The sequence below is a fragment of the Pagrus pagrus genome (assembly GCF_965226575.1).
Source record: "Pagrus pagrus genome assembly, chromosome: 7".
Taxonomy (NCBI): Eukaryota; Metazoa; Chordata; class Actinopteri; order Spariformes; family Sparidae; genus Pagrus; species Pagrus pagrus.
In genome coordinates, this window is record NC_140191.1 from 8,482,136 (window position 1) to 8,496,041 (window position 13,906).

Below are 13,906 nucleotides of genomic sequence, written 5' to 3' on the forward strand. Positions count from 1 at the left end.
CCATCACATTTATTTGATAAATGTAGTTGCTGGCTACTTATTTAACTTTGCAGATTCATACATATTTTTATTGTTTATAGGTTAGAAATTGTGATGTATTACCAATCAGATCTCTCAGTCTTATGGGTGGGACATTGTGTAAGAGGATGCTGCATGAGAGCCAAAGTATTGGTGTATTTTATCGGCAATATAACAGTGAAATCACCAATACCGATTATCTGAAAAATGCTGAATATCGCTCCCCTGTAATCGGCCAGGCTGATGATCAGTCTATCCCTACTTGCCCCCCTGCTATCTTTAATTGAGAGCCAGCAGCTTGTCAGTTGCCAGTGACATCAGGGCCCTGACTGAGCACCAGCCTGTAGCCAGGGAAGGATACTGCTTCCCGGTCTGGGCGAGGAGCCCAGCGTCTCAGGGGAGAGTAAAGGCAGAGTGGGACCACCTGGCCCCGGTGGCTCTTTCAGTTCAAGGGCATGGAGTGAACAGGAGAGATGAGGCGAAGGAGAGTTAGCTCAAGGAGTGATGAAAGTATATGCAGTGGGGGGGAGACGGTAAAGAAATGAGACTGGATGAGTGTGTGGGCTGTCAGCAGCAGCAGACAGCGGTGACCTTAAGCCTCTGATTATCCCAGGATGGCTGAAAATGGGATGTGGGTAATTCAATGTGGCTGCTACACTGCTCAGCCTCAGTCCAGCGTCTGCTTCATGTTTATGGACCTCATATGTTAAAGTGCTAAAAGCACATCCTGGGTGCATTTATCTCTTAAGCAACCCTGCCTGTGTACATGGTGCCTTTCTGTCCTTATTTTTCACATGACTGCTTTTCTTGGATTGATTATACCCAGTGCAACAGATTATCATATGAATCATAACCCAGGGGGATGTTATTTTACCGAGGATGTCAAAGCAATTGGAAAAGTCTTTATATTTATGAGACATCCTCCTCTATTTGGACACCTGTAATTAGGCTGCAGACCAGAAATAACTGTTCTTTATCAACCGATGTCAAAAGCCATAATTGGCACTGGAAGCCTGCTACACAGTCAGAGTGATACCATTTTCCCTCCTGTGTTTAGAGGAAGGGTGTGTATTGAACGGATCTTATTAGTTATAATCAGGAAGAAATATTGCTAACAAGCTTTTATCTTAATGACATTGTTCCACATTCTTATTGTGAATGTGATAAGTAACAAGACAGTCAACGTTTTCGCCTGCAGTTATAAAAATTAATGACTTCACTTTAGTAGGGTGTAATGTCTACAACAGATTATAGCCTTAACAAACATCCTCACGGCACTGACTTTCATATTGACCTTTCGGTTAAGTCAGATCTGATAATATTCTTTTGTAATAAATGAGTGGGCAATGTGGTGACACACCTTTTGGTAGTAACCTTTATGGCCGTGAAACCGCTTGATTTTTGTGTTGACCTCATGCCAGTGAGGCTCCTTGCAACATGTCTAACAAGTCCTTTTAGTTTCACCTTGCATGTATAATTCACAACTGGTCGGACCATTTGAAGAGAAGGTGTGCTATTTAAATGTGAAGCTCCATGAAAGCCATACACCATCACATACAGAGCTGCGGCTATCTTAGTATAGTTTTTGTTGTTGTGGGAGTTGAACAGCAACCTGAATACTGCTTCTTGTGAGTAAGTGTCAGCATCAGCTGGATAGAGTCAAAGTGAAAGGAAAAAAAACTTTTCTTAGTAGTTGTTTGTGATGTTATGATGTTGATGTTATCAACAAGAATGCAAACTATGAAACCACTTTTGCTAGTATCTTACTTTATGGAGAGTAGTAAGCCAGATCATGCTATGCTTGCAGTGAAAATGTAAGTGCATCGTGATTCTCTATCAAAAGATTATGTCGCAATGCAGAAAAGTCAATTTAAACCCAATTCTCGACACAGTGACCATTTAAAAACGTATTTTGTTAGACACGGCTGTATGTTCCTTACTGCTGAACCAATTGGAAGGTAACAGATGGAAACATCTGCTCTGTGTTTATGTTCTAAGCTTGGCACTTCAGTTTTGTTGAGATTGGCTCAGCGTGAGCAAAAATCTTTGAAGTTAATTCATCTTTTTATTATTGTAATTATGAATCATTACAAATGCACCATGTTTTAAAAGTAGCAAGAATGACCTAAGTGGAAGTACAGATATTTTAAGAATATACAGGTTCTTTTTCGTTGTTTTGTGTTTATTGTTATTTAACTAGACAGCAGGAAATGACATCAGGGGAAATGCAGGGATACTATACTCATTAATTCCTGGAAGGAAACAGTTTGTACGTGCACATCCAGAGCTCTGACAGGGAAACACTCCACTATGAGTGGGCACACAAGTGCAGATTTTGAGAGTGTGAGCTGAGAAAAGTGTACTCTGTCATTGTTGTATCGTAAGATACAGCACATATTCGTGGCAACCCAGAATTGTAACTTCTGCAGGTATAGAGTGATCATCCATCAGTGTTAAATATTGCTCTAACCTGGTTTTACCCAGATACACTGAAACTAGTTAATCAGTTGTTGAATTTTCTGCCCTTGCTGTCTTCTCACATGTGAGGAACTGCAAAGCTTTAAGTTGTTTTTTGTCTTGTAATTACCAAACATTAAGCTGTGAACTTGAATCTACTTTCCCAGTGTGTACTTAAATTTTCTAAGATCCATTATGTCTTGATTACCAGTGTTTCAGAAATGCTGCAGTTGTTCAGCTCCATTGTATGCAGAGTAAATGCTTTCCTTAGAGACCTGCCCATTCTTTTAAGGACTGCTTTATCTATAGTAAACAATTGATAGTAACTGAGGTTGGAGACATTATCAGTATCACTGAGTTGACCCATACACCACCTACGTAATCATTCTTGAACAATATGTCCCTCCCAGTACCTCCTAATAAGTAACAAGACACTCATAAACAGGTTTTCGCCTGCAGTTATAAAAAATGATGAGTTCACTTTCGTAGGGTGCAATGTCTGCAACCTCCCTGCTACAGTTAAGATGTTTTCTTAAACAGTTTCGATGAAATTTGAAACAGTGCATCAAAATCAACCAACGATTGACTACCTATGGATTTGGCCACACTTGGGCAAGATATATGACTGCCTATGAGTAAGTGCACTGGATTTGGCAAACCCATCAGGGAAATATGGGCCTTAATATCTCCCTTATCCATAATACCTGCATGAGAAAGATCAGAAACCACACCCTTGGCAATGCCTCAGTCAATGTTTCCCAAGCTATACCTATGTGTTACTTAGGTCATGACTTAGCACAGAACTTTTACAGTTACAGATCTACCAATCTACAGTCTTTTCTAAAGTCAAGTCTTTCTTTCTGTCTTTCCATTTTAATCATGAGACACTCATCGCTGGGCCTGTGTACAGTATTGCTTGTAACAGACATTTGATACTGTCACTGAACTGAGCTCCATTCAGTCGTAATAGTGGGAGATGTCTTTGTAAAGTGTAGAGAGGACCAAGTAGACATGTTGTGATGTTAACCTAGTGACGACTCACTCATTTGAGCTGGTAGTATTGTGCAGATATGGTGTCACACTGGAATATACCAGCAGCAGGTCATTATTAATAATTTAAACCAACACTGGCCTTGCACAAGCAACTTGAGCAACACAATGATCCGCATCATACATTCAAGCAATGACTCACAAAGGCACTGTTGTCAGGAAGAAGGCCTGCGTCGCTCTGACACACACGTGTTTCTTGACCTTCCTGTGAACCACCACCACCAGTGTAAAATCTTGATTTCTAGGAAAATTGAGTGCATCATCAATCACCTTCTTCAACAAAAGGACTGTTTAAATGTTTTCTCTTTTGTGCTTGCTTGATCCAGCAGAGCTTGTTGCCAGCAGTGTACAATTAGTCACCTGGCAACAGGACACAGTTCCTGGCTTGGGAATGGGATCGTGTGTAGCAAGTACCAGGCTCCACTGTCACTGGGTACACATGCAGATGTGAAAGAGCTGTTACCCTTTAGTGGTTTTTAATAACCTTGCAGCAATAGACTCTCAGTAGGAAGTAGGGCAACGACACAGCGCCTGCCATAACTGACAAGCAGTCAGGATGAACCGCCTGACCTCAGAGTTTAAGAATCTGGCATTAAAAATCCTTCTGTGTAACATATTGTTTTCTTCATACTCACTGCTTATCTCGTTTATACATTTGTCCTGGCAGCGCTGCAATTGTGTGCCATGAAGTGGTCTTTGAAGTTCACTGCCCTCCTTTTCACTATCTTATCTCTTTCCCTTGAAGAGCACTAACGGCCATAATTGGAGTCACGCAGGAGAGATTTAAGAATGTGTTAACTGTCACCACTCAGCCGAGGTTGGACGCTCCCGGCTTCCTCCACTAAGTCTTTTGTCCCTCCCTGTAGGTCCTGGACGTGCTGAGAGTTTTTACATTTAGCTAAGGTCACTACTGATGCTGAAATGGCTTTTTGTCTCCTTTGCCGCTCCTCGTTGTCCAGCAGGCACAGTCTTTGCTTGTTCCTCCTGGTCACACATTAATGATAATGGGTCATTTAGGGTGTCACTGTTGGATGCAGTGTTGAGTGTGCCACGGCTTGAGGCGCCAGCGGTAATTCGTTTAGTCCATGCAGTCTTGAGCTGTTTGCCCTTTCCTCGAGGACATTACTGTGCTCGTCTTTCTATTGAGGGTTTTGTGCAAGAAGATTTCCTTGCAGAGCTAGTTTAGGTATTCTCTCTTCTTGTGAATTAGAAAAAAAAAAAAACACCTTCCTGTAACCTTATTTCACAACTTCTGCTGGACTGAGCAATATGGACACGGACTGGTATGTCAAAGTACTCACTGACGTATTCAAAATGACGTGCCAAAAACTAAAAATCATTTCCTATAACCACTGATTGAAAAGATTGTAGGCAAATGCTTTACATGACTCAAATACCACATTTTCACAAAACATACAGACTTAAGAATGTAAGATCTCATGCTGTGAAAGATTTAAGATTCAACTTATCTTTAAATATTTGTGAATTGTGACGCTTTGCTATGATATGGAAAGATAAGTCATCATGTTGAATTTGCTTTGACAGGTCACAGGAAGCCCTCACAGAATGCTAGCTCATATTTTGATACTGAAGCTCATATTTTTGTAAATATTTATCACCATCTCCTTTTTCCTGTCGTTTTTTAAGTTCATTTTGGCCTGTTTATGGATCATGATTAAGGGAGTGAAAGCTATGAGCCAAAAGTACCCTGGCTGAGGTTCATGATTTAATGTCACTCGGAAGAACGCTTAACACAAGGGATTATGGGACTCCCTGTCTTCTAATAATAACCCTACTTGGTTTCCCACCCTCGGGATTCAGTTATGCTTGTTTCCTTTAAGTCGACCTTTGAAGTAAGTTTTATCAAGAGTATTAGAAAAGCTTTGCGTGTGACCAGAACGTCTCCTTTAGGTCAAACTGCTCTGTAGAAACATAAAACAGGAGCTGCTCAGCAGAGGAAGTTTGTGAAACTAGGCCACTCCCAGGTGTTTGAATTTGTGAAAACCTGTCTACCATTGCCAGTACTCCCTGTGGGCATGCTGAAAAATAAGCACGTGTTTCCTGTCAAGTTGCTTGTCAGTTATTTAAATTCATTTGTAAAAAGCATTCCTTTCTGTATTTTTCCACGCACATGCTTTCAGCATGAGGCGGTCAGTTCTTACATAATAGTGGCAAGTTGTAGTCTTCATGGAGCTTCATATGAGAGTACAGTGGTGCAACCATATGTCCTGATATCAGACAGATGCAATATAGGGCACAAGTCTCGTCAAGATTTGACTTGCAGAAGTAAATGCTGTTTGTTTGCAGACCTTGATTCTTTGGATACTCTAACACCCTGGTGTGTGCATTGCCATCTGCTGCCCTCTGTCCGCCTGCAACAGACTGAACATTACTGTCTTCCATTAAAGAGAGTGCTTGATATACAGTAATGTATTGAGAATACCTTATGTACATAAAGGAAGTGTAACTTGATTACCTCCACCAAGGAGGATATATTTTCACCCATGTCCGTAGGTTGGTTTGTCAGCAGGATTACACAACAACTACAGAACAGATTTTCACGAAACTTGGATGGAGGATGCGTCTCGGCCCGGAATAGACCCCATACATTTTTAGTCCAAATCCAGATAACAGGGACGGATCCAGGAGCTTTTTCTCAGTTTCTTTAACATTGTGAGATGGAGGTGCTTTTCGACATTTCTGTTAATTTCTCAGGGATTAATGCATCGATCTTGATTTAAAAAAAAATGAAATAGGGCATATTTAGGTGGCTGGTATCTATGAGTGAGTACGATTTAAAGTGGATCCTTGAACCAGTTACCCTAAATTATGATTATGGGCGGTTTTAGATGTAGAGTGATAAAGGGCTATTGAGTTGGATACTGTATTATGCTTGATTTACTTAAAGGGGACTGCTGGGCTTGGCAGAGATATGCCCTCTACTGAGTGCAATTCTAGTTGAAATTGTTAACAGGGAAATCTTTAAATTCATTGCAATTCTTCACACACTTTTGTAATAAACCAAGGTGATAACAAACTGACACTACAATCCGTTCTGTTACTCTTGGAATCAATTAGCTAAACTGGAGGTGTGCAGGCCCTTGTGTGTAATGTGGTGTCCCCCACACTGATCAGACATCTCTGTGGTGTTGGTGTCACTTTTTCACAAAGCTTTTTAATTATGTAACAGCCTCTATAGGGGGTTGAGATAATGTGAGCATTATGAGCTAATTTATGGCGCTAATTTAGCTTTCATTTTGAAGCCTCCAGTAAACAGATTGATGCTTTCTTCTGAGGAGACATTGTTCTGTTTGAGATCTGTGAACAAGCTGTGGAATCTACATCCTGCTCGACACATATCCCTTCAGGAGAATCACAACAGGATTCAGTTTGTGTTTCAAGCGGTTATCACAGAATATCTTTGTTAAACCGACCTGGCTAGGAAGCCTCTGTGGATCTGGGGGTGGTGCCTGTTTTCTCATGAAGTGCTTTGAAAAGAGAGGAGCCCCGAGCCTCTGGTATCTCACTGTGGGGAAATTAGGTCTCCCTAGACCATTTAAGATAAAGGCTTCCTCATTCTCTTTCCTCAGAAATCCAGATCTGCAGCTGCATGCAGCCGTACAATCCACAGACATACACTTGTTGAGCTTGTGTGCTGAAAACACTGATGGAGCTGTCCTCAAGCCACCCAGCTATAAACACCCCTCTCTCTCCATCAGAGGCCTCGTATTCCCTCAGAGAGTTTCTGATACTAATCTTAAACATACAGTTAAGACAAAGCCCTGCTACATTGAAATGTCAAAATGAATGTCAAATACATGTCTGGCGGGTATTTCTCAATTTTAATGGACTATTACTTGCACTGTGGAAATTCTTGTTGACTGGCAGCAAATGTGCAATACCTGGGCATTACATAACAACCTGTGATGTGTGCTAATGCGTGAATATCAATTAGGTGCTCCATGTTCCTCGTTGTGCAAAGATAAGCAAACTGGAGCCAGGCCTGAGTGTTCACCTGCCTATCCCTCCCGTCTCGGTTCAGGAGAGGACACGACTCCAACACCTGTGACTACTGTGTAAGGCTGTCACTCCAGAAAATGAAATGACACCACAACACAGCATCATTATTTGAGTTGCTTTATCAACTTTAGCCTGTCTAATTTCACATTTATCCCACTCTTCCTGTAGCAAAAAGCTGTATAAACGTATTGTTTCCTATACGTCAGTCACTTCTACCTTGCCGTACATTCTGGCTTATCTGTAATGGCGTTTTTACGAGCTTCTGGCAAGGCAGCCTACTGAAGCCGAGTGTGCCGAATAATATGCAGTCAAACGAGGTTGTACACTTGGCGCTAGCGAGTAAGTCCTCAGATTTGTTGTCGTTGAACACTAAGACAGCTGCCTTTTACAAAGTCGACAAACAGCCTTATCTTTGTGCACTGTAGAACCCAAAATACTTCCACACACAGTTTCACAGATTTTTTCGGTGTTGTTACTGTCCACCCAGGACGGCTCTGTTCGCTATTGTCCTCCATTTTTGAGCAAACCAACATGACATTACCATTAGCTTAGTTAACTGATAAGTCAAAAGGGCATGCAATAGGTCAAGCTAATCGTGGCGTTTTAGTACGCTCTCTGCTGGATGTGAACTTTACACCCCACGTTCCAATAAATGTTTTGATTTTGAATTAAAAATGGCAGCCTTTCTACTGTGCCAGATGGTCTCTACAGTGCGTATTGATAGTTTAACATGCTGCTGTCTAAGTTTCCAACAGCACCATGGGTTAAGTTTCTGTGTGCATGCTATCAATCAAATCTAAGATTATAGGGGATGGTGGACAGCATATTTCCATATATTAGCTGTAGCTTAGAGCAGATGTGCAAAGCAACGTGTTGACATGGCTCAATTAGCATGTCAACATGCTGGTTCTGCCTCCAGGATAAACACACAGTGCAAGATACAGGTCTTATTGTGTCATTCATTAGGGCTTTGAGGCCCTTTTGGCCATGTCATGTAAAGCAGTTAGCATTTTCACCTGTGAGCTTCTGCCGTCAGTTTAATGTGTCCCATTAACTCTATGAAATTGCACGAATGTGTCAGTGTTAATGAAGCGGCATATTTATTTGCCGCGCTGCCAGATCGTGTTCCACTATGAAGATATTATCTATTATCCGTCATATTGTCCACCCCTGTGAAACAGTATAGCCCGCATGTGAGCAAGTAGCCTTACCTGGTTTATATTTCTGTGTATGTGTGTGTTCGTGGTAATATACCGTGTCGTCAGCTGTTACAGTGCCAGCTGGAAAAAAGATACGTCCCTCTGCTGATGTAGTGTACAGTAAATATAGCCTATGCTGTCTGTTTGAAGTTTTCATCTTCCCCTCACCTCATTGTTTGTAAATGAAGCCCTGTCTGTGTTTATGGTTACATGTGAAACCTCAGCAGCGCAGGGTGATGACGTTTATTGTCCCATATCATCCTTGTTTGGCCACGCAGTTGGTGTAAAAAAAAAAAGTCAGACGGCTTTTGTCATTTGTAAGGCATTAAGTGTTAGTACTTGTAAAGGCATTAACACGAACGGTCTCTGGGGACTGGCAGAGCTGCTTCTGCTGTGACATGTGAGCCATGTAAGAGAATTGCGAAAGGTTATTTTGATTATGTGGAACGCCTCCAAGTTGGGATTGTGGTAGAGGTATTTAAATTGCAGCCTTGGCTGGTTGAACTGTCATCTGAGATCTGTTTACAATAAATGTTTTGCATACTATTTCCATTTTTTCCTTGGAGAATTCACAAGGTCACGGCATCAGCTCTGTATCATACCGGAAACTACACAGGATGCAGCAAACTTGTGTTCTTTACCTATCAACGGCTTTAAGACCAGAGATGCCACTTTATTGATTCATGTTAAAAGTAAACTATGAAGGAATATATGGACTCCAATCTGTCCCAATCTTCTTTTTATGTTTCTGCAAAGACCCTCTTATTGTCTTATTGTTTGGGAAAGAGCTGCACAATATGGTAAAAAAAAAAAAAAATCATATTGCAATTCTTTTGACAGGATAGAATGATTGTGAAATAAATCATGATTAATGGGAATTATCAATTTTGCATCAAGATGTTGATGGCTCGCCAAACCAAAGTATAACTTGTTAGCTTAGGAATGAAACTCAACAATCGACTTGTCCTTCTCCAGAATTTCTAACCGTTTCTTACTGTTGACAAACAACAACTGACAGGCAAGCTCTGACATGTCTGCACAGCCTTCACAAAATCAAAGGCCCTGTTTACACTTGGTATCAACATGCGTCCTGAGTGATCTGATCACAAGTGGACAGCTCTAAGTACATGTGTGAATGCCCCCATGACGCATTGAGGATGCATTTGAGATCCAATCGTATGGACAATATTTGGAGGTGGTCTTGGCCGCAAGTGACCACATTCTTTTTCCAATGTGTAAGCAAATATACAACGCCTCCATGAAACAAGAACAAGAATCCCAAACAACAGGCATGGTTTATCACACGCCATCTGATTTCCATGGTGTTCACTGTAATGCAAATTATATGTATGGGCTCTCTTTAGCTGCCAATGTTAGCAGCAGAAGTTTGTGAACACGCTGTCTGTTTCAGCTAACCATTGAACTAGTGACCACAATATCCCAAAAATCCCTCACAAATCGTGGGGATTTTAAGAGTTGCAACAAATCTTGTGAGGAGAAACAAAATGTCGACAGCAAATTCTAAATCATTCATTCCTTCTTGTATATTCAGCATTAAATGCAATATATGATGTTGTTTCTTTGCTTGTAAAAAGTGTTAGTTGGTCACAGCATCACCATACCAGCCTGTCTGCCTCCCTGTGCATCTGACGTGCTAACATTAAGCAGCTGACAACATTTTATTGATATAAACAAATGTTTTCCTCTGCATTTCCTACAAATGTTGGCTGCTAAATCTAAAACAGACGTTGGAATTTGTCATCCGGGTGGTGCTAGTGCTCACAGAAGTGTGGTATGTCACAACTGATTGCCCTGTCAGTGTTGCGCTGGCAAATATTCAGTGTGCTTTTGCACTGTTGTATTTATAAAATGAGGAAACAGATGGGAGCAGTTCCAGTTAATCTCATCACTCAGGCAGAGACACACAAATACTGTTAAGGCCTAAATAAACTAATTGTTCAATGCAGATAAATCACTCCCTCCTTATTTGTCTCCCTCCATGGCACTGCATCTCATCTTTTCCATCCATTTTCCCAGGGTTCCACCTGATCCCTCGACTGTCAGGCATTGTGCCAGAGAGCTGCCTGTTGATCACGGTGGGCCTGATGGTGGGGGGACTCATCAAACTAGCCGGAGAAGACGTCCCCCCGGTGCTGGATTCCAGATTGTTCTTCCTCTGCCTGCTGCCTCCCATCATCCTGGATGCTGGCTACTTCCTGCCCATTCGTCCCTTCATGGAGAACCTGGGCACGATCTTGATATTTGCTGTTGTGGGGACCCTGTGGAATGCCTTCTTCATCGGGGGCCTGCTGTACGCTGTGTGTCAGATCGGTGACGGTGTATCCAAGCTCAACCAGCTGGAGCTGCTGCCTTGCCTGCTGTTTGGCTCCATCATCTCGGCCGTGGATCCTGTCGCTGTCCTGGCTGTCTTTGAGGAGATCCACATAAATGAACTCTTGCACATCCTGGTGTTTGGTGAATCACTGCTCAACGATGCTGTCACTGTGGTGAGACTTTCATGCTTGCTTTTCTTGTGACAGAATGCATTTATTGTTTCACCGGTGCTCCAATAAGGAAGACTAGTTGAGATTAGATTAGTCTGCTCTCGGTCAAGTATACATATGATATGGTGAGGTGTGAGCCCTTGGTTGTAGCTCCTGTATCCTCATTATAGCCATAATTGGGTGCAGGTGTACCTCTGATATCCAGAGAAATAACAACACTGTCTCTTTATTTAGTAAATGATAAAAAAAATATTCAATTCATATCGATTTGAAGTACTTTAAACCGTTTCAGTACTCTTTTTTTCACAATATCATTACACTGGTATCAGCTGTGTTTTTGCCTCCTCTCTCCCACTCAAAGTGCTGTCTTCTCATCACTCGTCTCATTCACTCCGTATGGTGTTACAGCTCATTAAAGATGGCAATCGCAGAGCCTCTGCAACTGGTTTCGGTTGACAGAGAAAACAGTAGAAGTGCTGTTTGGAAATACTTAACGTTTGAGGCAAATGGACAAAAAAAAGCAAAGGATACAAGCACTGAAAGTACCAAAATGCTGACCTTTATAAAGAATTTTGACAGGGTGGTGACGGCTCATTTCAACATCAGTGACGTTTTTATCAAGATGCAACATGACCCAGTTAAGATGTTGATCAGTGCGTTGTCCTGTTTTTGGTTAACAGTCATTTGTAATTCTCAAAGCTAAACTAATCCTCCTCAGAGCGATCCGGCCTCAGAACAGATTTTCAGTTGATAAGAAAAGCTTTGATTATGGTCAGAAGTAAATTAGCTTATATGCTGTTGTGCTTATTATTTTAATGAAAAACAAAATTTGCATGTGTCAGTTTTTCCTGCGGCGGTTTCTTTTAGCCTTGCAACTATAAGGCTTAGGCTGTCAACACACAGCCAGTGATCCACTGACTAGCCTGTCACCACACAACAACCCTCAGCTCACGCTGCAGCACACCAGCTGTTAGCTGGCCTGTTCCCAAACAGTATCATCAACAGTATAAAGTTACCTTCAATGCTAGCAATATAGCTACCTGAGGCACCAACTTCAGTCTGAACAATGAGTGTTTTTGACATCAGCTAACAATTGACACGCTAAATTGATATTCTGCTCAATATTTTCATAAATCCTCCCCCAGATTTTTCCTCACATACTCTGCCTGCTCAATCACCAAGCACCATTGTCTCTAGGTCACATGTTAAGCAACAAGTTTGGCTTCAGTGCACACTTAGATAAGCTGGACGGCTCTCTGCCATCAATGAGTAGAAGCTCTCCTGAGGGCCAGAGCAGAGCTCATCAGTCTTGAAGTGCTTGGCAGTCTGCAAGATTAGCCAGTCAGGCATTACAAGAGGCTTTATACAACACTTAGTATTCAAATATTTTATCTATTTAATTGTTGAATCCTTTTCTTCCCCCTCTCCCCCTCCCAGGTGTTGTACCACCTGTTTGAGGAGTATACAGCTGTTGGCACAGTGACGGTGTTGGATGGTTTCCTGGGAATCATCTCCTTCCTGGTGGTTGCGTGTGGTGGCGTTCTGGTTGGCGCTATCTATGGTATCCTGGCTGCCTTCACCTCACGCTTCACCTCCCACACCCGTGTTATCGAGCCGCTTTTTGTCTTTGTGTACAGCTACATGGCATACCTGTCAGCTGAGATGTTCCACCTCTCTGGCATCATGGCGTAAGTTTGGGGGGGGTGGAGCCAAAGTAACATATTTTTTAATCAATTTATTTTATTGACAATCAAATAAAAAAAAAACGCACTGATTCTGATAATGAGAAAAAAGATCATTATCAGATCTGATCATCAGTCGACCCATAGTATACAGTTTATACACACATGTAATAATGTGTATTATTTATTTTTACTTGTACTTTTTATCGGATATTTTAAGACTTTTACTCAAGTACTATTTGTATGGTTGACTTTCACTTCTACCAAAGTAATATTGTGACATAACATCTTTACTCTTACTTTTTACTGTACAACACTGGCTATAAGATGATTGAACATGGCAAACATTATACCTGCTAAACATCAGTGTACATTTATCTCAGCCTCACAGAGCTACTAGTGTGGCTGTAGACTCAAAGTCTTGTTAAATCTGTGGCAGTACTGGCAGTAAAATATTTACAGGCCAGCCCGACCTACATACAAATATAAACAAAGAACATGAAAATCTAAGGGGGAAAGCCTAATGTCCGCTACTTGGGCAATGAATCAATAAACAAATGCCTCTTCCGGGTATAATAAACCAATGTACTCCTACAAGCCCCAGGGAAATAAAATGTCAAACTGAAGGTTTAAAGGGGCTTGGGTTTCAAGGGTTTCTCGAATAAACACAGTTTCCCTAACTAGAATGATGTGGGCAGCAAAGAAAACAGAAAAAGGCCTAAAAAGACCAGAGTTTCTGGCTGAGAATGAGGTTATCAATGGGTCAGGGACAGATTCAGACTGAGTGTGAGCCACCTGGGTGCCATTTCCCACCTCTTAAGACTTCACAAAAAGGGCGGCGTCACACCATGATTGTCTGGGAGGGAAATAGCCCAAGCTGCTTCCACTCCTCAATCACGAGTCAGTCTCTCCACCCTGCGCACAGGTGATCTGAATCCCCTGCAATTAGTCCAGAGGGATCTTGGAAAATCAGCCC

The 13,906-nt window shown here is 41.7% G+C and overlaps 1 protein-coding gene across 2 annotated transcripts in view; it reads left to right on the plus strand.

Annotated features, from left to right (window-relative positions):
* slc9a1a (solute carrier family 9 member A1a) overlaps positions 1-13,906 on the plus strand; it is a 35,168-nt gene that overhangs the window by 3,249 nt on the left and 18,013 nt on the right. For both annotated transcript variants that reach the window (XM_084357717.1, XM_084357718.1), the window contains exons 2-3: positions 10,782-11,251; positions 12,686-12,936. In XM_084357717.1, the coding sequence (XP_084213843.1) occupies positions 10,782-11,251; positions 12,686-12,936 (721 nt within the window). The remainder of the gene's footprint in view (positions 1-10,781; positions 11,252-12,685; positions 12,937-13,906) is intronic.